At 39.0% G+C, this 23,279-nt stretch overlaps 2 protein-coding genes across 4 annotated transcripts in view; one reads left to right on the forward strand and one right to left on the reverse strand.

The window, feature by feature from the left end:
* The window catches only part of LOC132105852 (voltage-dependent L-type calcium channel subunit alpha-1C-like), a 151,463-nt gene extending 144,590 nt beyond the window's left edge, over window positions 1-6,873 (forward strand). Inside the window, exons 42-48 of the mRNA XM_059511300.1 lie at window positions 1,425-1,765; window positions 1,895-1,921; window positions 3,292-3,408; window positions 4,174-4,295; window positions 4,395-4,492; window positions 4,569-4,913; window positions 6,224-6,873. Coding sequence (XP_059367283.1) covers window positions 1,425-1,765; window positions 1,895-1,921; window positions 3,292-3,408; window positions 4,174-4,295; window positions 4,395-4,492; window positions 4,569-4,913; window positions 6,224-6,574 — 1,401 coding nt within the window. The 3' untranslated portion in view covers window positions 6,575-6,873. The remainder of the gene's footprint in view (window positions 1-1,424; window positions 1,766-1,894; window positions 1,922-3,291; window positions 3,409-4,173; window positions 4,296-4,394; window positions 4,493-4,568; window positions 4,914-6,223) is intronic.
* A 5,377-nt stretch (window positions 6,874-12,250) lies between these two features.
* napepld (N-acyl phosphatidylethanolamine phospholipase D) lies at window positions 12,251-22,859 on the reverse strand. 3 transcript variants are annotated; one of them, XM_059511304.1, is made up of 7 exons: window positions 22,794-22,859; window positions 22,569-22,638; window positions 19,529-19,609; window positions 14,078-14,312; window positions 13,162-13,808; window positions 12,870-12,984; window positions 12,251-12,589 (listed from the first exon to the last, which is right to left on the reverse strand). In XM_059511304.1, the coding sequence occupies exons 2-7, from the start codon at window positions 22,574-22,576 to the stop codon at window positions 12,467-12,469; spliced, it is 1,209 nt and encodes a 402-aa protein (XP_059367287.1). In that variant the 5' UTR covers window positions 22,577-22,638; window positions 22,794-22,859; the 3' UTR covers window positions 12,251-12,466. The 3 variants fall into 3 exon arrangements, with proteins under 3 accessions (XP_059367287.1, XP_059367286.1, XP_059367285.1); XM_059511303.1 differs by lacking the exons at window positions 22,569-22,638; window positions 22,794-22,859 and adding an exon at window positions 20,231-20,419; XM_059511302.1 differs by lacking the exons at window positions 19,529-19,609; window positions 22,569-22,638; window positions 22,794-22,859 and adding an exon at window positions 14,846-15,131.
* Window positions 22,860-23,279: the final 420 nt, after the last annotated feature.

The raw sequence follows: 23,279 nt of genomic DNA on the forward strand, positions 1-23,279 counted from the left end.
TTCATTTTGTTAACAAGATCGGAAAGTTCTATTAAAGAGACATGTTGAAAATGGCAAAATAAAAATGAAATGCCAGACGAGTTCAAAGACAGGTCTGAGAGCGGTAAAGTAAAAGATAAGCGAATGGCACTCACTTTGTCAACATAAAATGCCAAACATTTCTCACAGAGCCCTGATAATGGCTCCCTAGAGTAGTAATAACTGAATTTATTGTGGAGAATAAAACCCTAGGTCTATGACAGTGTGCGGTATTCAGTTCTGAAAAATATTTTGATCTTGCTGACTTAGCAGCGCTCTGAAACTTAACCAGACAATCTTTAAAAATCTCAAGAGACATAGTAAGATAATCATGCTTCCATCTCCTCTCTGCTTTACGACACGCCTGTCTAAGAGAGCGAGCGTTGTCATCCAACCAATAATAAGATTTTATCTTAGGTACAAGGCTATAACAAAATATAAATTTTTGTTATGTTGAGGGCTCAAGAAAAACAAGTCAAGATCATGACATAGTGCTTAAAGGGTTAGTTCAGCCAAAAATGAAAATTTTGTCATTAATTACTCACCCTCATGTCATGTCAAACCCGTAAAACCTTTGTTCATCTCCAGAACACAAATTAAGATGTTTTGAATTAATCCAAGAGCTTTCTGATACTGCATAGACAGTGATGGAACTACCGCGTTCAAGGTTCAGAAAGGTAGTAAGGACATCATTAAAATAGTCCATGTGACATCAGTGATTCAACCGCAATTTTATGAAGCTACAAGAATACTTTTTGTGTGCAAAGAAAACAAAAATAACAAATTTAATCAACTATTTCTTCTCTTCCGCCTTAGACTGAATGCACATTCAAAATAGTACAATGATGCACGCGTGTGCATTCCTCTGCTTGTAAACAAGGCACAGCAGATGCAGGTTTTATGTCAGAACGACCAGCTTCTGCGTCAGCAGCATCACACACATGTGCCATGGTACTCTTGTGAGAACAATGTGGAGACTGACGCGGAAGAGAAGAATTGTTGAATAAAGTTATTGTTTTTTTTGCACACAAAAAGTATTTTCGTAGCTTCAAAAAATTAAGGTTGAACCACTGTGCCACATGGACTATTCTATCTATGTCCTTACGTTGCTGTATATCCAGGGTCATAAAGCTCTTGGATTTCATCAAAAATATCTTAATTTGTGTTTTGAAGATGAAAAAAGTTCTTACAGGTTTGGAACGACATGATGGTGAGTAATTAATGACAAAATTTTCATTTTTAGGTGAACTATCCCTTTAATGCTTAGGGCTTCTGTATTATAAAAATCTGTATGTAGTCATTGAAATCTACTGCATAATCACTGGACATGTTAATACCAGGTGTGAATGGGAAGGGATGATGAGGTTTGCTTAAATGTGACCACTCATGTATATTTATCTTTGCAGCGGTCTGGCGGTCTCTTCGGTAACCACGTCAACTACTACCACCAGAGTGATGGCCACGCCTCCTTCCCACAGTCCTTCACAACACAGCGGCCATTGCACATCAGTAAATCCGGGAGTCCCGTTGAGGCAGAATCTCCCTCTCATCAGAAGCTCGTCGACGCCACCTTCACTCCAAGCAGTTACTCTTCCTCAGGATCAAACGCAAACATCAACAACGCCAACAACACAGCCATCGGACACCGGCACCCCAAACCTACCGTCAGCACAGTGGATGGACACACGGGGCCACCCCTCACAACTGTCCCACTACCACGGCCCACATGGTGCTTTCCTAACAAGAGGTATGATGCCATATTCCTTGTGTAGTTGAATGAAGATGTATAGATGAGTTAACAGGGAGATGTTCAGGTTTATCAGAATCTGGTTCCTGATTGTGGTTTGTCTTGCCCTGATTGTCTCATGTGGACCAGGAGCTGTTTCTATGACACTTTCATGCGGTATGTTCCTCACACAGAGACCAAGAGAAACCTCATCACTTTGGAAGGCTGGCTTATGCTCTGTCCATACTGGGGTGGATCTGAAACTAAATGTTTTCAACACACATTCTCAGTGTGTTGAGAGATCCACTTTATACATAACTTAAACTAGCAGGATCTGTGAGCGGCTTCTCTGATTGGCTGAGAGCTGAGTGAGCATGTGCTAGGCCAGTTCTTCTCAACTGGTTTTCCGTCAGAATCTGGATTTTACGCTCTCATCAACAAATCATTTTTTTCAAAAGCTGTATTATTACAATTAATGGCAAAATTAATGTTTGGAAATGTGAAAACTGATATTTCCTACTGACACACTACAGCAAAAGATAGAAATAACTGATTTAAAACCTGTTCTGAAAAACTTTAGGTGAAAATACTAGTGTTCTAATAGTTCTAGACACCATATTTGTAACAGAATATTGTATTTTTGGGAAAAACATTATAAAAAGCTAGTAAAAATGACAAAAGCATATGAAATTAATACAACTAAATAAAATGCAAACTGTCTAAACATAAAAAGCTAATTTAGAGAATTAAATAAAAACTATAAAAGTATATAAATACTAAAATAACGCTGCTGACAGATTAATTTGTAGAAAAATACAGTAGAATAAAAAGAAATTACAAAAGCAAATAATACTATTACTAAAACTTAAAATGATAACTGAAATTATCAGTAAACAAAATAAGTCTGTTTATTTTGTAATATAAAATAGCAGCTTGTTCATCATAACTAAGCAAGTTTAAAGCATATGGTTAGGTGCATTATTTTTCTTTGTGTCACACCAGTTGAGAACCGCTCTGCTGGGCCATTTAATTGTTTGTTTTGAATCTCATCCGCTGGTCATTTCCAGGCTGTATTGGAGGGGCTCTTCCTTTAGACCAAAATACAGAAGCATCAACTTCTCAAGCATCTCTGACAGCTATTAAACTGGACATGCTCCTACTTTTTTGTTTTGTTTGTGCTAATAGATACAGCACAATCCTGGGAGCGGGATATGCACTTATTTCTGTTAGTGGAGCTCCAGTCTTTATGAAGTGCCCCTTTACAATCTTTTCCTCCTCTTAAATCTAATATTGTAAGGTTTCTATGCAAGAATAATTGCAGTTCTTCTGTAATGTGACACAACCAATTAAAACTGTGCTGTAAGGTTTGTTAGACATCATCAAACCTTAAGCTGCTATAGTTGTGTTCACATTATAATAGCCTTATGAGAGCTTGAGGAGAGAGTAACCGCTGTTACCCGTATAGGCGCGCTTTCTTCACTTATTGAAGGCTTTCAGATGCTAAAGATGTGCAATATGTTTATGGTTCACCTGTGTGTTTTGTGAAGCTCTGATTCCAGTGACAGTCGTCTCCCTATAATACGGCGAGAGGAAGCATCTACAGATGAGACGTACGATGAAACATTTCTAGACGAGAGAGATCAGACCATGCTCTCAATGGACATGTAATACTGCATTCATCTGTTTTAGTTCATATCAGAATATTTAATACAACAATAAGCCACAGGAATGAGCGAGATATAGTTTAATGCTTAGCCAATTTTCTTCATATAAACTGGTAAAAAATGGTTAAGTAGAAGTTGTCATGTCTGACCCCCTCATATTAATAGTGCCTTCCAAACAGCTGTACTGTAGTGCTGTGGTCATAATGGTCCTAATAACAGAATTCATTTGATATAAATGCATATATATAAATTGAGTCGAGTCACACTTTTATTCAGCAAGGATGCATTAAATTAATCAAAGGTGACAATAAACATTATAGTGTATATTTAGAACGTTACAAAATATTTTTATTTCAAAGAAATTAAAAATAATATGAAAAATTACTTTCTCTTTATCAAAAAACATTTATAAATATTTAGCCGTGCAAGTGTTTTCAACATTGATCATGCAACACCGAAGACTGGAGTAATGGCTGCTGAAAATTTCATTTTGCATCACAGAAATAAATTACATTTGATAATATATTCAAATAGAAAAGTGTTAATTTAAATGGTAACAAAATTTGAACATATTCGTGTATTTTTTTTTTATCAAATAAATGCAGTCTTGCAGCATCAGAGACTTCTTTCAAAAATGAAAATCTTTTCAACAATTCTTAAAAATATTGCGGGATATATATTGACTCGACAATATTGTGAGATTCAGGCTCACTAGAAAGAGTAATATTTTTTAATATTTTTTTAATGTATGTGTGTGGGGTGCAGGCTGGAATTTCAGGATGAAGAGAGCAAGCAACTGGCTCCAATGGTGGAGGCAGATGTAGGGGAAGAGAGGAGGCCGTGGCAGTCTCCACGAAGACGGGCATTCCTCTGCCCCACTGCACTGGGTACATACTCCCACACATTCATAATACAAGTTATGACTGTCATTAGTCTTGCTTCAAATGTGACGCTCAAGTCAAGTGTATATTTACTTTTCAACACAGGTCGACGGTCTTCCTTTCACTTTGAGTGTCTCAGAAAACATAACAGACCTGATGTTTCTCAGGAAACAGCATTACCATTGCACCTAGTGCATCATCAGGTGAGCTTATGCACGCATACACACCCACACATTAAATTTTTTTTGTCTTCACTTATTCATCTTGTGTTTTTCAAAGGCTTTGGCTGTGGCAGGGTTGAGTCCCCTGCTGAGACGGAGTCATTCTCCGACGCTGTTTACGCGTCTGTGCTCCACACCTCCTGCGAGTCCTAGTGGCCGCAGCGGGGGCGGGCCGTGCTACCAGCCCATTCCGTCTCTGCGGCTAGAGGGCAGCGGATCTTATGAGAAACTCAACAGCAGCATGCCGTCTGTGAACTGCAGCTCGTGGTACAGTGACAGTAATGGCAACCACAGCAGGAGTGTGCAGAGGACGCAGCGACCCGTGTCCCTCACAGTTCCTCCGGTCACACGCAGAGACACCACATCCCTGTCACACGGGAGCGCCGGCAGCCTCGTGGAGGCCGTAAGCTGCATTTTTGTTAAAGCAAGACACCATAGCACTGATCATTTTTAAGATTTAGGGCTATTGTGATGGCAAAACTTGTCATCTTCAGACTTGTAGATAGAAAACATCCAAAAATACATATTTCAAGGGATAGTTCACCCAAAAATGAAAATTCTCTCATTAATTACTCACCCTGGTGACGTTCCAAACCCGTAAGACCTTCAACTTCTGAACACAAATTAAGAAATTTTTTATGAAATCCGAGAGCTTTCTGACTCTGCATATACAGCAATACAACAATCATGTTCAAGGCCCAGGAATTTAGTAATAATATCGTTAAAATAGTCCATGTGACATCAGTGGTTCAACTGTAATGTTATGAAGCTATAAGAATACTTATTGTGCGCAAATAAAACAAACAAGAAAGTATTCCATGTCACTCTTCCATTCACAAGAGTACAATGATGCATGTGTGTGGTGCTGCTTACACAGGACCCGGTGTTCTGACATAGAACCCAGATGTGTTGCAACTAGTGATGGTTGACGTGAAAATTACGTTTCGACACAGTGTTTGAAACACTGCTCCAAAGTGTGATTCGAAACACCCATGTTATGTGACTAAGATGAATCAAAGCATCGGGGCATTTCACAATTGTTTCGAGACCCGGATCTGCATTTGATCGACAGGGTCAGGAACAAACCACACAATCGCACATCTGTCTCAACCGAACTCCCACAAAGTATAAAAGTGGAGTTAATGAAGCAGAACAATTCATATTTAAAAAAAAAAAATCTTTATATGTAAAGTATTCTCGTAGCTTCATAATATTAAGATAGAACCACTGATGCCACAGACTATTTAAATACTACCTTTCTGGGTATTCATGGTCAATAAGATCTCGGATTAATTAAATATGTTCATTTGTGTTCTGAAGTTGATCTAAGGTCTTACAGGTTTGGAATGACACGAGGGTGAATAATTAATGACAGAATCCCTATAAGTGTTTATTTAAACAGAGGGTGAATAATTAATGAAGAATCCCTATAAGTGTTTATTTACACATTTATGTGAAACCATATTTACCTACACTACACAAAAAAAACTTTATTTGGCATTGATGGTTTTATGAAGAATCTTTAGCATAGAAAAGCTTCTATAGACGAAAAATACAAATATTTTTGATAAAAAATGTCCTTATGCAAAGAATGGTTCTTTTAAGAAATTTTCACTGCAGAAAGGGTTCTTCTATGAGTACGCTGCAAAAACAATCTTAAAAAGCCGTTCATTTTAAGAGTATAAAGCGTTGAAAAGTTTTTTCTTTGCCCAGGTATTGATATCTGAGGGTTTGGGTCGCTATGCACAGGATCCCTCCTTCATCCAGGTAGCGAAGCAGGAACTAGCGGACGCCTGCGACATGACCATGGAGGAGATGGAGAACGCTGCCGACAACATTCTCAACGCCAACGCACCGCCCAACGCCAACGGCAACCTGCTACCCTTCATACAGTGCAGAGACACTGGCTCGCAGGAGTCCCATTGCAGCCACACGCTGGGCCTCTCGACCGCCATGGGCTCCGACGAGCTGCTGGGGGCGGAGCTAGAGTTCTCCGACGGGGCAGGGCAGCGGAACAGCACTCTGATGGATGATGATGACATGGAGTGCGTGACCAGTTTGTAGGGGTAACAGCAGCAGCAACGGAGGACTTCCTGTGTCTTAGCCAAGCTCTCTCTGAGGACACTGCTGTCCTGCAGTCTGACCCGTCTGTTGCGTGTACCCACCGTAGGGGTATCAGGCCATTCTGCTTAGCCGAGACCAAGTTGGTTTTTAGTTCGTCCGTGTGTTTGCGAGAGCACGAGCGAGTAGGGGTGTGTACATGTTTGTGTGTGCGTGTTTCTAAAGTGCCTCACAGTTCTCACAACCTTGATTGCAGTAAGGAAACGAAACCCTGACTGAGCAGGGAATGAAGGGAAAAGATGCGCTGTTGCTCAAGCAGTGGGAGATTGCGCTGACCTGTGTGTGGCGGTAGGGCTCGACAGTCGCAGAATCGGTGTGGACGCTCGGTGCCGAGCAGGTGGATCTTGAGGGCCGTGTCGGGAATTTGCTGCCCGGGGATCATCACGTGTTCGAGAGATGTTCAGAGGGGGACACATTGGAGCAGCTCTCTTTCCTTTCCATCCATCTGTTCATCAGGAGAAGTGTTGTCTGTAAACTCTTTCACGTCATCCTTCTCCTTCACGGCTTACTTTTGTGTTCAGTTGATGATTTTTGCTGCTTTTTTGGATTTGATTTCTCTAGTTAAGCCTGCACATAGCTTTTCCTTTTATCAGTGGAAGACTGAACTCTCTGAATTGCTCTCTTTCTTGTGTACCGTTACGGCTTTCAGGTAACTGCTAGCTGTGCAAGGTACGGGTCATTGCATCAGTGGCCTTTTATTCCAGGTCTGCTTCAGGTTTTATTTCCTTTTTTATTTTCCAGCATTTAATGTTTATAATGTTGATTGCACACAGATGGATGCATTTTTTTCTTAAATTATTATTATTGAAGGTGTTTATGCCAGATGCAGTGTTGTGAATCTAATGCCTCTTACAGACACACAAAAAAAAATTATTTATTTATTTATTTCTGTCAGAGGTGAAGCGTGTTCCACCGGGGGATCAGTCTCTCTCACAATGTTTATTGGTAGCTTACAAGCTGTAAATGAGCGGTGTCACTCACCTGGATGCAGGTAGCACTGACAGGTCTCATGGCTGCTGTTGGATCGGACTCACGTTTGCTCTGAAACTACTGATGTTTCTTCACTGCTGATCTCCAAAAACATTCAGCCGACAGCTGCGATTCTATCACGATCCCACCTGCTCGACACAGGAAACAGCAGATCTTTGGAAGGTCAGTAAAGATGCACTTTGAGGAGAGGAAGGGTGGAGTATTCAGGGATGTCTGGGTAGCGCATCATTAAAAAACAACAACTCTAATGTAGTTCACACAGGGCTAAATATATGACCATCATTATGAAAGTACCAACATCAGCAGTGTCATCATCAAACAATGTTATTGATTGCTATTATTATTATTACTATTATTGTTAAGGATATTTTTCTGCTGCGTTTAACACTGTTTCCATGCAGTTCGGCAGACACACAGAGAACTACTTATTGATCTATTATGCAAATAAGGTGTTGAAGCGTTAGCATTGTGTTGGTAATGTGTCGACGGGATGGAGTGCATCCCCCAAACACATGCGCTGATGAGAAACCTGACCAATCCACTTCCAGGCGTCTCTCTGTTTGTGCCACACTAGACCGGGTTAGAAGTTCTGTCACAGTTTTGCACATTACTTCAGACGATATGAATTTCTCTTTCCATGTATGAATAGATAATTGACTATTTTTGTCTAGCTGACTCTTCACTTTCTCATAGAGCGTCCTGGCTTTGGTTCCAGGTCTGTAACATCGCATTCAATTTCAGTCTCTAGTCCTGAATGTTTACAGGAGGTCTCTGCTCTGAGGACGATGCAAAGCTTGTGAAAAAAACATGAAAATGTAGCCAGAACCCACCTGCTCTGTTCCAAAGCCGGCCCCACATCCTCATATCTCCTCTACACACACGTGCCATATGTCAGTGTGAGGCTGCCGCAGGCATATTTTGAGGCCTTGGTTGTGTACGTGTGTGAGTTTCTCCGTGTTTAGCATATGCAGAGTGCAAGCGCGTTTGTGTGGTGTTCGTGTTAGCATATGCAGGATGAGTGAGTGAGTGCATGCGTATGTGCTTGCATACCACAAGATATGCAAAAACAATGCAATAACTTTGACTGTACAACAGTTTCCTTCAGAACTACAGCTGTACAAAAATCTAATATACAGAGAGAAATATATTCATTGTTGTGTATTAAGTTACAGAACTTTAAATTGAAGAAACCTGTCATACTTGAAATCGGGTGCATATGAGTATTGAGTATTTTGAAATAATCTTGTGCGGGTCAGTTTGGTTCAATGTTTTTCTTCTGTTGGTTTCAATTATCTCTGCATGAGGATTCTTTTGGTGTGCCAAGCGTTTTGAGTAACTATTTCTTTGTTGTTTTCATTTTTAAACATTGAGGAACCACTGATGACGAGGAGCGAAGGTGTAAATACAGATGGAGAGAAGCGTTTCGTTGGTGTGAAAAATGATTTTGCATATCTTGTGCTCAGCTGAAAGGTGCATGATACGCAAGAGCAGCTCTCTCTCTTTCACTCTCGCGTTTTCCCCCTTTATCTTTTCATACGCTCACCCTCCTTGTCCTTTCTTCAGCAGACATCACAGTGAAGGCGTTTAATTACGGCATCGGTGAACAGGCTCACTTTAAATAGTTGGTCATGCACATAAATTCTCGCTATTATTTGAGGCTTCAAGTGGAAACATTAGAAATCCCCTTTCATTTCTCAAGTGTCATGGACAATCTGCATTCGGCGAGAAGATTTAGGTTGGATGCTAAGCTTGATTTTTTTTTTTTTTTTTTTTTTAAGGAGTCTAAAGAATCGACCTAGCAGATGGAGTCCTCTCCTTTCATTAGCCAATGATTGTATATTTTTATAGACTTATAGAAAATAATTAACACATAAGAAAAGACAATATAAACTCATCTATATCTGCTGAATGTCAGGGTTAAAACTGCTACACACAACCGTGTTTGAGAATGTATGTAGTGACTACGTATAGATAGAAATAAAAATTATAGAGAAATATAGAGTAAATCATTCTTATTCACCGCAGTAGCTCCTTTTGAAACTCCACTCGTACGGGCTGTTTTTAAGTGGGATGGTTGGGTGTTTTTGCTGAGGGAGGAGTGCAATGAGATTAATCATGTGATTTTGAATCCGAGGGCTTTTTCACAGCTGCTTTATTCAGATCAACACATCACGTATCCCTCCGAGCACCTGCACACGTTAGAACAGTGTGGAAAAGCCACCAGCTTTCATGAGACAAAAGCAGCGCCTGTGTTCAAATGAATACACTAATGAATGAACACAGAGAGCTGTCTGCTCAGGCCTTGGGGAAATGTACCAAATATTTGACTGAATATTTTATTAGTTGCTTAGTGAGGTTTTTGCCCAAATGGTTGTAATGTAGCTTTTCTTCTCTCAGAGAATCAGAAATTATTTTCTATATTTTAATATATGAGAACTATTTATCAGATGAAAGTTTGGATGATATTTCGCACCGGAATGTCAATGATGACATTTCAGCAGGGCAAGTGTTGGTTGCTCTCCTGATGGACTTTGATTGATTGTGGCTTGTATTTCGGTTTACTATCTATAGAAGTAGCGTGCACAAGTTTCCCCAATAAAAAAAAGAATATATTGAAAAAAATGGTTTGATGCATTTAAATGCATTTAATGCTGAATATTTTTGGAAATATAAACCCCTTAGAAAAGAGTAAACTATCCATAGCAAATGAACAACATTGTTACAACCATTCAAGTTCACAACACATTAAACTGCAGGTTTTTTTTTTTTTATCTTTAGTGTTTGTTTTATTTGGATAAACCCAGTAATTCATGAACACAAAACGTTAGTGGATTTATTAAGGACATCTGTAGTTCAAGCATCAGCATTCGGGCCGTCCGGTGTTCCTGGGTTCATGCGTGTTCGTATGCCAATTCTGCAAGTGTCAGACTGAAGGAACGTGCCGTGGGGTTGACCTTTGACCCAGAGAAAGCCTCGACAGATGCAATGTCTGCCCTCTGGTTTAACCTTTGTGTAGCACGTATCTCTAATGTCCTCCTTTATATGACTGTTAATTTGATATTATAAGTTAATGTAGTGTGTTAATGAGTTTTAACGATAAACTAAAAGCTAAGGTGGTGATGCAATAATCACAATTTGCACATTTAAACCACGTTTAGTTTGACACATCGTACACATAATCCAAGTAAAAGATGAATTTTATGCATAGATTTAAGCTGTCGTGTAAATATTGATTTCGCCCTAAACTCAAAATGTCAATCTTGCCATAGTTTCATTTCCACAGGTGGGACGATATTTAATACAGATTTGTTCAGGCCGTCTCCTGCAGTAGGTGAGAAAGGCTCTTCAGTGTTTTTAGTGCACTGATAGCATTCAAAACCCCAACAGTGGGGAAGGGAAATGCAAAACCATTTATATGAACCAATTTGAGGTTTTCGATTGGCATTTATCCACCTCTAGTTCCACCCAGCAAATGTAGCACTAGAGACAGAAGATGATGGGCGGAACGGTAACAATTATGATGAGGAGCTCAAAGAGCTACTATATTGCACAAATCTCCATGTATGAGTGAACGTTTTAACAACTTATTCTTTACCACATCCTGCTTTCTTTCTGCAGAGATGGAAGTAATGCTCTGTTTGATGGCATTGAGCTCTGGGCTTGATTTGTTGGGTCTCTTTTTCTCTTAATGGGTGGCAGGATGTCCACTCATCTACAGATGCAGTCCGCGATTCGTTCCGTTATAGAGGCTGTAACCCGAAGCTGCATTACATATTTTCCAGTTGGAGGCGATTCGGTTTATGTTTAACCACTTAAGACTCACGAAGGGAGGAGGCATTGAGAGGATAGTCTCAATTTATTTTCGGTGACCATACGAACAGCTTCTATAGTTTTGATTGACAGTGCGGACAGGAAGTGTAGTCTCGAGGTCCTGAGGTGTTTGTTAGATTAACAAGCTGAATTAAAATTAGATGCGTGTCGTGCTTTTGGTAGAATTCGAAGGCATCAGTGCTGACCATTCAGGTCTCTCACGAAACACCATCAGAGGTCATTCACATTTTGGACTTATTTAATGGAGTTTAGACCCCAGGTGTTATTGAAAACTCTGTGAGACGTCTGCATGGTCTGTCATTCCCTCCTCTACTTTTGCTGAGACTCTTTTGTTTCGTTTCAGCATTCTTTCATTTGTTCATTTAGATTTTAAAAAGAATACGCTACGTAAAATCTGAAGATTCAATCACTTTTTCTACTCCTATTTTCAAAAAAAAAGTGAAATGAAAAAAAACCAACAAAAAATTGGATTTGTAAATAAGTGATTGTACAGTTTGTATCTGTATCTGTCAGTCTGTCTTTGGTGACAGAGTGTGTCTTGCTTATAACGCACGCTACCAGTAAATAAAAACTCAAAAATATCTTTAGATTGTATGGTTCTTGACAGGAAGTTTTAAATTAATCTCTGCTGTATATTCCTGTAATATTGCATTTTTATCTGAGGAATGATGTTATTAAACAATTGCAAATAAAGTGAATTTCCTAAGGTTTGGTTCTTCTGCATCTTATGAGCAATTACGACCGATTAGGTCCTCGGGTAAGAACTCACCTGTCCAATGTTATTCCGGTCCGCAGAAGTTAAATTCAGATACTCTTTTATTATGATTACAGCATGATATTTTAAGTGACAAATTATATTAGAAATCTAATACATTTTTTAACATTCATGTTGCATTAAATCCAGAGTCCAGCCACCGGATCAGCACAATCTTCAGCTGTAAAATAATTTATGAAAATGCAGCCTGTGTGAAGCATCATCACATATATGTATCTGCATACTTCCTGGGTTTCTGTTTAGTGTGTGTCTTTGTGGTCGATCTTCCTTGACTCTCCGTGATGAAGAATGAAGAACAGATCTGGATTCAATCCATGATTCACCATAGCCTCACGCAAACGTGCTGGAGGGTCAAGATAATGCTGAGAGAGAGAGAAAACAACAGAACAGCATGTAGTTTGAAATCTGTAAAATTATATGGCAGAAAATTTCTAAATGCTTCTTCGGGCTAGACTCTCCCTCAGAGAAGCATGAAAGCGTAGGCAAAGCAGTAAAGCCTGACGCAATACAACAACAAAGACTGGACTCCCCAAACACAGCTGGACAACAATTACACACAATCAGAGCAGTGACAGCTGGCCAGCTCAGTGGAGGCCGAGCACACTGAGAGAATGAACATGGGAGAGACAGACAGGCTCATACCTCATAGGCCAAAGCAAACGTCCCCCAGTGAATGGCCAGTGATGTTTTGGCCTGAATGTCCATGTGAATCTGAACAGCCTCTTCAGGGTCCACATGCTGAGACTTCATGATTCCTCTAAGAACACAAGTTGTATCATTAATGTACTTCAAAATGTACTTAAAACACACACCTACTTTTTTTTGACAAAAGAGGACCAAAAGTAATTCATCAAGGAGCCAACAACATTCATAATATCAAATAAGGTTGATCTGACAACTAGATTAGGAATCAAACTGCTCTTTACAGTCTTACCTGGGCAGGTACGCTCCAATCGGGATGGCAGCCAGGTCGAATGGTCCGAAGCGTTTTCCAATCTCTTTAAATGCCGAACAGTATCCCGTGTCTCCAGCGAAGAAGAAACGACAATGGGGGCCTATGATTGTCCAGCTTCCCCATAATGCTTTGTTGTCATCCACAGGAGTGCGTTTGCACCAGTGCTGTGCTGGAGTGCAAAAAAATGTGACACTGTCGTGCCCGGGAATGCCATTTCCCACCCACCAGTCCAGCTCAGTGACATTCTCACAGCCTGTCTTCTGCATCCATTCAGCCAACCCGAGTGGCACAAACCAGCGCAAACTGGAACCAAAGCGAGCGTTCAGTGCTGCCACAGAGTCTGCGTCGAGGTGATCGTAGTGTGTGTGACTGATCACCACTGCGTCCAGGCGAGGAAGCTGTTCTATGGTGCAAGGTGGATCACGGTAACGCTTTGGGCCCATGAATGCCACTGGAGATGCTCTCTGGCTGAACATGGGGTCAGTCAGAAACACCAGTCCTTCCATCTCCACCAGTACTGTGGCATGACCCAGCCAGGTCGCTCTCACAGATGGGCCCGTCTGCTCACACTGGTCTGGCCTCTGCACGAAGTATGGCTCCTGAATCGGCAACTCACGGTCAAGAACCTTAAGATACAACACAAAAACATTTTTTTCCTTTTAAACAACAAAATGTATGTATTTCTTCTCATGAATATTATGTCAGGTTTTATTAATGGTTTAAATTAGATTTGATTTTAATGTATGTATAATTTTGTATTAAAGACATTTATATCAAATTAGAATTTTAATTATATATTTACAATTATATCTATTTATAATGCATTAATTAATGTAAAATGTAACAGATTTAAATATATTTACATTTTAGAGAGAGTGTGTGTGTGTGTGTTTACCTCTTTGGCACTGGGAACATTACTGTTGTTCCTCTCTGTGAGGAACAGGCGAGCGATGGTGCTGTAGGAGGGAAACTGCCATGTTGTCCAGGGGTTCACAAAGCACCCACGAGAGTCCCGCCTGGAACACGTAACATCTTGCTCTTGCCTGTAATCCAGTGGGAAGTTATTCCCTGCGCTGACTAAAGGTTCCTCTGCCATGGATGCCCCACCAGCCTCTGAACTGCACAAACACCTGTTAAAAACACATTTGAGTAACTTCTGAATAAAACAGCTTACACATAAGCAAACAACTGAAAATATACACCTTTATTCACACACGGCTGGTAATCACTCTTATTTGTCTGTATATGCTTCTGTTTCTTTGTGCACATTGGCATTACTGTTACTAGACGTACCTATCTGTATAGACATGGCCTTTACTGTCTAACATATCCTTCTGCACTGCTTTTAATCTCCAACAGCGAAGTTGTAACGTTATATGTGTTGGAGTTGTCGGATTTGTTTATAAATGAATCTCTTTAAATATGCACAGTATTACACGTTCACAAGTGTATATCACATTCATGTACCCAGAGGGTCTAGTCATAACACATTTGTTAACATGAACACAATCAATCCACAGTTAAATGTGAAGAGAAAACAACAATCTATAACCAACCCGAAAACACAGGAGCATATTATAAAACACAACATATAAGGCTCGCTGCCATTCGCAGGTCTGTGTTGTTAAAGAAATAAACTGTGTGGAGTGGCGCAGGTACGTACCGATGCGTCAGTCCCGCGAGCAGCGAACTCGAGTGCGTCGGTGTCGAGAGCGTCGCGAGCGCACGTGCGCGCCTCTGTTGTAAGCGCATCACTAGAAGAGCTGAAGTAAGAGCGGCCATAAGGGACAAAAACCTAAAACCGAAACGAAACGCGTCAAAGTTTTAACGTGTCTAAGGTCAACACTCCTACGAAGCTACAGGACAAGAAAAACAAACTGCTCAGATTTATGGACTCAACGTTTGCTTCAGTTTTTGCTTCATTCTAAACATATCGTCGCGGTAACTTAGTCAAAACGCCTTAACAACCGCGTAAAAAACGCACCTAAAAAAAAAACACGACATAAAAAATCACGTCGTTTATTTATAACGTCGTTTATAAAGTTAGATTTTCTATAAAAACGCCGGTTTGGTTGTAAAGAGGTTTCGGAGTTTGTTTGTAACGAGCGGTGAACAGTAATGTTCCGGTGTAACTTCCACAGACAGCCAGTAAACCAGAGCAGACCGATTCACTGCTGATCCTCGCGGTCACAACTGGAGCACGTGCGCGTGTGAACATCTGCCTCTAAATATGATTCATCTAATGCAGCATATCATTCAGGGTCGGGTTGGATAAACTGCTTAGGCTAGTCTTACAAGTTATTTGTTTCACTGGTCATAATCAGTTCCACAAAAAGGTAGATTGTCTAATTTAAATATAAAAAGCAAGACTGATAAACTGCCCATTGGCTAATTTCTAGTCAGTCAGATTAGTTCTCAAAAACCCTTTTAACATGGTGGCTGTGTATGTTAAGGGGAGATCGGGATGATAGTAACACTTTTTGTTTGAGGGTCGGTAACTTAGTGGTTGTTCATGCCAGACCTCTCAAACTTTGACACTGTAGCCACTTTTGTCTGCTACAAATAAAACTCACATCAACTTTTACTACATACTCACAGATTATGTGAGTTAATGTCAAATATAAAGAGTTTCGTTGTTACAACCTACTCCACTACTGGATAGAGAAACACACAGACACATACTGTATGTCATATATAGATCAGTGGTTTTAACACTAGCTGGGGATAGATGAAACAATAAAAGGTAATTTGGTGAAACAAAATATCCACCCTTTCCAGATAATGCAAGAACTTTATGGAAAAACAAAAATGAAAAATGTAAAGACTATTAACAGATTGCTGTGTGTGTTGTAGTTTGTTAGAATTTTCATAACACTATATCAAGTGTGTGTGTGGAACTTTAAAATTAGAACTATAACAAATGTCAGTGTGTCCGTATAGTATATTCATTTTGGAACTTTAAACTTAACACTAACATGCCCGTGTGTGTCAGTGTAGTGTATTTCTTATGGGACATTAAACTTAACACTATAACAAATTGCTGTGTGTGTATAGTGTATATCTCATAAGGTTTCAGTCAGTCTCACAGTTGTGACAAATGTAGATGGCTGCCCCTTCATGGGCCCAGAACTGCCAAGAAACACACTTGACCCACTCTTCTTTTGACCTACATTATTTCCAAAGTGTTCCATGCACACAATGCAGAAATTCTCATCATCATACGAATCAGAACACATTTGGTCACTGGACTTGGGCTTTTTGCTTGTTTTCTTCTTTTGTCCCTTCCCAGACACCAGTCTCTTTCTTGCCCTTTGCCTGGTGTTCCTACCATTTTTAATGAACACCCCGAACAACCATTACATAGCGAACTCTTTTTTTGCAGGTGGGTTTGAAGTTAGCATTAATGTCTAAAATCAAATTAAACTAGAGAAATTGCTAATTAATATTATGCAAGTCATTTTTAAAATCTACATTACAATGAATGCTAGGCAAAAAATAATCTTGATTATAATAATAATAATAATAAATCCTTTCTTCCCAGCAAATATTTTTTTTTCAAATATCTTGCTCACAGACACATTCCACTTCTGCTGTTAACTCAAAATGGAGATGGGAGTGTACGAAATGGATGACATCACCGTAGGTTGTTTCTGATTGGTCAAACTGACAGTGTTACAACTGATCCCGTTACAACACACCCTGTGCAATTGGTCCCTGATTTCTCTCGCATTTTTAGGCTTTCGAGCTTTGATAATATTTACATAAGTGAAATGCACTTGCAATATTTTACCACAAGAGGGCAGAATAGTGAAAGACTTGTGGCAGTAACAATGTATAGAAAATGTGTGAATCAGAATTCTGCTGCAATAATATTCCCCATGAGAAATAATCAATGTAAGAGCAACATAGAAATGCTTGCACATCTGTTTTCACTGTGTGCTATCTGTGTTCGTACATTACTTAAGATTTGAGGGTTTGAAAAGTTGGGATAAGTGTCAGCTCTTTCTCATGTTATTAGGAAAATGTATTATTAAAAAAATGCCTATTCACACTCTTCTAGCCTAGGATGAAGTCATTAACAATGATAACAATGATGTGTGACCACCTTCACCTGAAAGAAGGACCACAGAGTGAAAGAAGACTATGCACTGTAACTTCAAATAATAAATTGCTAGAGAGATTACATTATCAAAAAGTTGTGATGTTTAACCTATCAATAGCAAGTTTGTAAAACCTTTTTTTGTTTTTACATCCATCCACCACATAATGTTTTGTGTTATTACACATTTAAAATTCCTTTAAAATAATGACATTTTTTTGAAATTTTTAGATGTTTTCCCTTATTAAACATACCCAGCTTGGTTATGGACATCAACAAATGAGAAAATTCAGTCCAGCTGTGTTCAATAAGGGAGACATTATCTGCAGTGCTGGGGAGAATCCATTAACAGCCAGAAAACCATTGGCCAGTGTAGTGGCCGTTTGTCAACGAAGTAACAAACAAAACTAAAAAAAAAAAAAAAGAACTCAAGTCAAAGTTCAAATCAAACAAAATCAAAAAGGCCACTGATGCACCGTGGGTTTTGGTGTACGCGGGTGGGAAAAACATCAGGTCCAAACAAGTATTAAAATTCAACAAGACGTGGTTTATTTTTGACTGAAGTCGAGCAAACACAGAACAAAGCAAATTTCCTGTGCCTCTCCCGCTCCGGTAAAAAACCATATGCCTAACCTGGTGCCTACTAGTCCCTGCCGTGCGCTTACCTAAATAACCCATAGTGCCCCCTAGCGTGCATGAAACAAACAAAACAAATAATAAACTAACAAAACACTAACAGAAATTGAATCATAATTAAATCAAAAAATGAATACATTTATAATGAAATCTAAACACAGCACTAAATAGCTCCAACAGCCAGTATGTGTGTGTGTCAGCTTCTCCTTGTCTGAAATGTTATTAAAAGTTAAATGGTGTTTATTTGTCCCTGAAGGAAATTACCTTTTTTGATATCCATGTAATCTTCCCTGATGTTATCAGCTACAGATGTGCCACACATGGCACTCATATATGTATATTTACCTGATGTGAAATGAATAACACAGGACATGAGTCAGAAAATACTGAATAAATATAATAAATGAGCTATAATGCTCCTCAGCCTCATAGAAGATGATGAGAAGAGCTTCAGGAGTTTCTGTGACTTCTTCTGTTTGAGCAGTTTTTCTGTTATGGCTCTATAACCTATCCAAACACCCCAAACGAGTAAATACTGTATTTACCTATTGCTTATGTTGAAATGCTCATGTATTGCGTTACATCTAACAAAGTACCCCAAACTCCAGCACGTGTTGAGACAGCTGGAGTGGCACTAGTGGCTAAATGTGTTAATCGCACACACAAATACCCCTAAAATTGTGGGTTTAAATCCCAACACTGCATGTTATAACAAACATTTTGGTCCATATATCTAATACAAACACATGAAAGAAAAGCCAGTGTGCTGTGACATTTGTGGATCAGAGGATGATTATTTGGCTTTTGTACATAAAACTATTGGTTCAAATCCAAGAGTTAGGATTGTTTTGTTACATAATTTATTAATCTTATATTACGGCTTGTTATTTTTTTAAATAATATTTCCAAATAACATAAGTACCTGCTAAGATCCGGTGGTTTAGTGGGTAGGTTGTTGCCTTTCACTTGTGAAGTCCTGAGTTCAAATCCCACTGCTGCTTATGTTAAAAATTTCAAATATTGCATCCAACAAAGTGCCTCAAACAGCAGCACACATTGTGAAAGCTGCAGTGGTGCTAGTGGCTAAACACATGTCAATCACACATGTGAATGCACTGGAGTCATGGGTTCAAATCCCCCCTCAGTGTGTTGGACACTAACACTACACCACAGCTTTAAAGACTTTATCTGATACTTTATATAAAACTCACAGGTGAACAGTGAAGTATACGTTTCTTCACATCTCCAGACAAGAGATCTGTGGCTCACTGGTATGAGCACTGCCTCATGGGTTCAGAGGTTGCTGGTTTGATCCCAGTCAGATCTCTGTAAAATGAATGTGTGGTGTGTGTGAGTGAAGGGTGCACCCAAAGGAGGGGGATACCAGTATGGTCTCCCCCTGGAGCTTCCGGCACAATGTCCAGCAGGGGTTATGCTTTTGACCAGACTGAAAATAAATTATTAAGCTGTATAAAATTTCACATCCACCGTCCCTTCCCCTTCTACTTAGGTTGCCATCATTTGCTTTATAAAGGTGTCCCGTTTCAAAAAGAAAATGATGGCAACCTACACATTCAGTAATAAACAACACACATTATCAGTTATATTCACCTGTCCATGAGCAGATGCCCATCATTATGGTGAATGACCGCATGTCTGAGAACTCTGTACAGTCCAACCACATGCCTTATTCTGCAGAGGAAAGACACATGAAGAGTTTATTTGCAAAAACAGATATCAAAGTTATCTTTTTCTGCAAATAAATTCTTCATATATATACTCTATGTACAAAAGCATTATAAATCTCTGAAAATAGATCAAGTGGACATCAAGTTACATTTTCTTGCCTTTAAAGATTTAAAATTAAAAAGATGTATAACTTTTACATTTCAATAAAGTTAAAAATCTATATTCAGAGATTTGATGCCCTAAAATAATATACATATTTTCTGTGACCCACACAATGCAATGCAACAACTAACTCAAGATTATTCTTAAAGTCTGACTCTGGAGTTTAACAAAACAGCCAACATGTTAACGAAATCTGTGGTAAACCTACATTAAAGATCTCACTGCTTTCATTCATGCTCAGCTAGCTGTCAAATGACTAATTAGTCCGAGACTTTTAAACACAGAATGACAGCGTGTATCAAATAAAGAGTAGCATCACCTAAATACTCCAGCAAGCACATTAAAGACCTGCTTTGTGAAATCAGAATAATGATACTTCACTACAAACTTAAATTTAATAACTTAAATACAAAATAAAACAGCTAAATAAGTACTAGGGACTTTACAAGAGAAGTTACTTACAGGAATCCTCGATTCATGCACTTTATCGCAGTATATGAAGGTTTTGTTTCATTGTATCCTTGAATATGTGCTGTTGAGTCACATTACGAGTCTGTCACTCAGCAGTCATGGGCAGAATCTGCACTTTCATGGCTTTAAAACGGTCTTAAGTTGTCGTCGACACTGCTGTCAGGTGTCATGCTGTCAATGATGCACAGTTCGCCGGAAGCAGAGCCCACTTGCGCCCCTAGTGGTGCGGACGACAAACTGCACGCTACCTTCCCACCAGACACTCGTGTTATAGTGACAGCAAACTGAAAAAGACTTCAAGTTTGGTCCATAACTCGTTATTTAAACTTTTAGTTTACTTTAACATTTACATATTCAAGCATAATCCCTGTTTATCACGTTGACTGTAAGACAGGTGAAAACGTGATCCGCGGCTCCCTCTTGTGGTCAGTAAGTGTTAGCAGATTTATTAAACGACGCCAAACTGAAGGAGGAGGATCGGCGAGAAGACACAATACATGTTCAAATAAATCTATAATTTTGTCAGGATTTCGAGCAGCAGATAAACACGAAATCTAGCAGGAAATTGACTCAGATTATCGCTTAACGAGAAGTAAAATGTCCGATATTTTGAACTGGACGCCACATGCCATGGCCAAAATACAAACAAAAGAAATCCTAGGCTGTTTTTAAGCGTCTGATGTTCACAGTTATGCAATGATTTCGTATGATTGTTCGCAGATTCAGACAGCACTTATAGTAAAGCTTGAATGGTTAGGAACGACACGTTTGACAGCCCCACTGTGAATATGAAGTAAGTTACTTCTGTAGGACTGAAAGACAACTGTTATCTGTTTCTCTTTTAGTGTTAACGAAAAACAATTGTATGACGCCAATTATTAAATTTACTGTGAGCTGAAGATGGGAAATCTCTCAAACTTGAGAATACTGGTTCAAATCCTGCCATTTCTAATATTTTTAAATTATTTTTTTATTATTAACTATTAATTAAGAATAAAAAGTAACTTTGCCATGTCCAGCTCAACTCAAGTTGTTCTGCAAGTGGAGTCCTTTGTTCACATACATTATTGCTTTCAACATTTTTAACACATACAGAAAAAAAAATTAACTCTTTAAATTCAGTGGCTTAAATATCAAGTGTTGTGGTTGAATTATTAATTATTCATGAAAAAAACAAGATAATAGTTTTCCTTTCATGATTTAAAATCTTTGTTCAAATTCTGCATTTATTGAAATAAGACTTTTTATGGTTTATTTTACCATATTTATATGTAAATAGTATCCCCAACACAAAAACTCAGTGGCTTAATAGGTAAAGTGTTGTGTTTTAATACTGGAGTCCTGTGTTCAAATCCCACTATAGCTTATGTCAAAAAAAAAAATCTTGCATATTGCATCATATCCAACAAACTGCCTCGAACAGCAGCCCACATTGTGAAAGCCAAAGTGGTGCTAGAGGCTAAACACATGTTAATCACACACATGGATGCACTTGAGTCATGGGTTCAAATCCCCCCTCAATGTGTTGGACACTATCACTACACCACAGCTTTTAAGACTTTATCTGATACTTTATACAAGAGTTAGGATTGTTTTGTTACATTATTTATTAATCTTATATTACGGCTTGTTATTTTAATAATATTTCCAAATAACATAAGTACCTGCTAAGATCCGGTGGTTTAGTGGGAAAGTTGTTGCCTTTCACTTGTGAAGTCCTGAGTTCAAATCCCACTGCTGCTTATGTTAAAAATTTCACATATTGCATCCAACAAAGTGCCTCAAACAGCAGCACACATTGTGAAAGCTGCAGTGGTGCTAGTGGCTAAACACATGTCAATCACACATGTGAATGCACTGGAGTCATGGGTTCAAATCCCCCCTCAGTGTGTTGGACACTAACACTACACCACAGCTTTAAAGACTTTATCTGATACTTTCTATAAAACTCACAGGTGAACAGTGAAGTATATGTTTCTTCACATCTCCAGACAAGAGATCTGTGGCTCACTGGTATGAGCACTGCCTCAGAGGTTGCTGGTTTGATCCCAGTCAGATCTCTGTAAAGTGAGTGAAGGGTGCACCCAAAGGAGGGGGATACCAGTACGGTCTCCCCCTGGAGCTTCCGGCACAATGTCCAGCAGGGGTTATGCTTTGGACCAGACTGAAAATAAATTATTAAGCTGTATAAAATTTCACATTCACTGTCCCTTCCCCCACCTACTTAGGTTGCCATCATTTGCTCTTTAAAGGTGTCCCCTTTCAAAAAGAAAATGATGGCAACCTACACATTCAGTAATAAACAACACACATTATCAGTTATATTCACCTGTCCATGAGCAGATGCCCATCAAGGCAAATTTCCCAGAACTCTGCACAGTCCAAGCTTATCCCTTACTCTGTAAAGACATAAATAAACAAAGACTCTATATCAGGGATAGGCAACACCGGTCCTGGAGAGTTTAGCTCTAACCCTAATCAAACAGATCTGATCCAGCTAATGGTGCTCTTAAATTTAATATGAAACAATACAGTCACGCATTATAAGCATTACCTGTTCATAAGCAGATGTCCCTCATTATGGCTAATGTTAGTCCACATGTCTTGGAAGTCGGTACAGTCCAAACACTTATTCCTTATTCTGTAGAGGAAAAACATAATTAAAACAAGATAAGAAATTAACATACAATTACAGTGTTGGCCAAAGTTATATGACACTAGTATTTTCACCAGCTAAAAAAATAAAATAAAATAATAATAATGTTTTCATGTTATTTCTATATTTTGCTGTAGTGTGTCAGAAGGAAATGTCAGTTTAAATCTCCAAACATTAATCTTTACATTAATTGCAATAATCAAGTGAGAATTTTGTTTGCACAAGGAGCCAGACAGTGACAGACAGTGCTGAGACAGACTAAATCCAGAAGAAATGTGGCAACGTCTTCAAGATGCTTCAAGAAACCTTGGCTACTGTTAAAAGTTTTAGGCACTTGTGTAAAAATGCTGTAAAATGAGGATGCTCTCAAAAATAGTGCCAAAT

Source organism: Carassius carassius, chromosome 26 (genome assembly GCF_963082965.1).
Source record: "Carassius carassius chromosome 26, fCarCar2.1, whole genome shotgun sequence".
In the NCBI taxonomy this organism is placed as follows: domain Eukaryota; kingdom Metazoa; phylum Chordata; class Actinopteri; order Cypriniformes; family Cyprinidae; genus Carassius; species Carassius carassius.

Excerpts from the sequence above, each read along its gene's own strand:
- napepld (XM_059511302.1), bottom strand. The coding sequence starts at position 14,964 with ATGGCCGCTCTTACTTCAGCTCTTCTAGTGATGCGCTTACAACAGAGG. Across the intron at positions 14,313-14,845 it reads CTCGCGGGACTGACGCATCG|GTGTTTGTGCAGTTCAGAGG; the intron begins GTACGTACCTGC and ends TGTTTTTAACAG. Across the intron at positions 13,809-14,077 it reads ATGTTCCCAGTGCCAAAGAG|GTTCTTGACCGTGAGTTGCC; the intron begins GTAAACACACAC and ends TTGTATCTTAAG.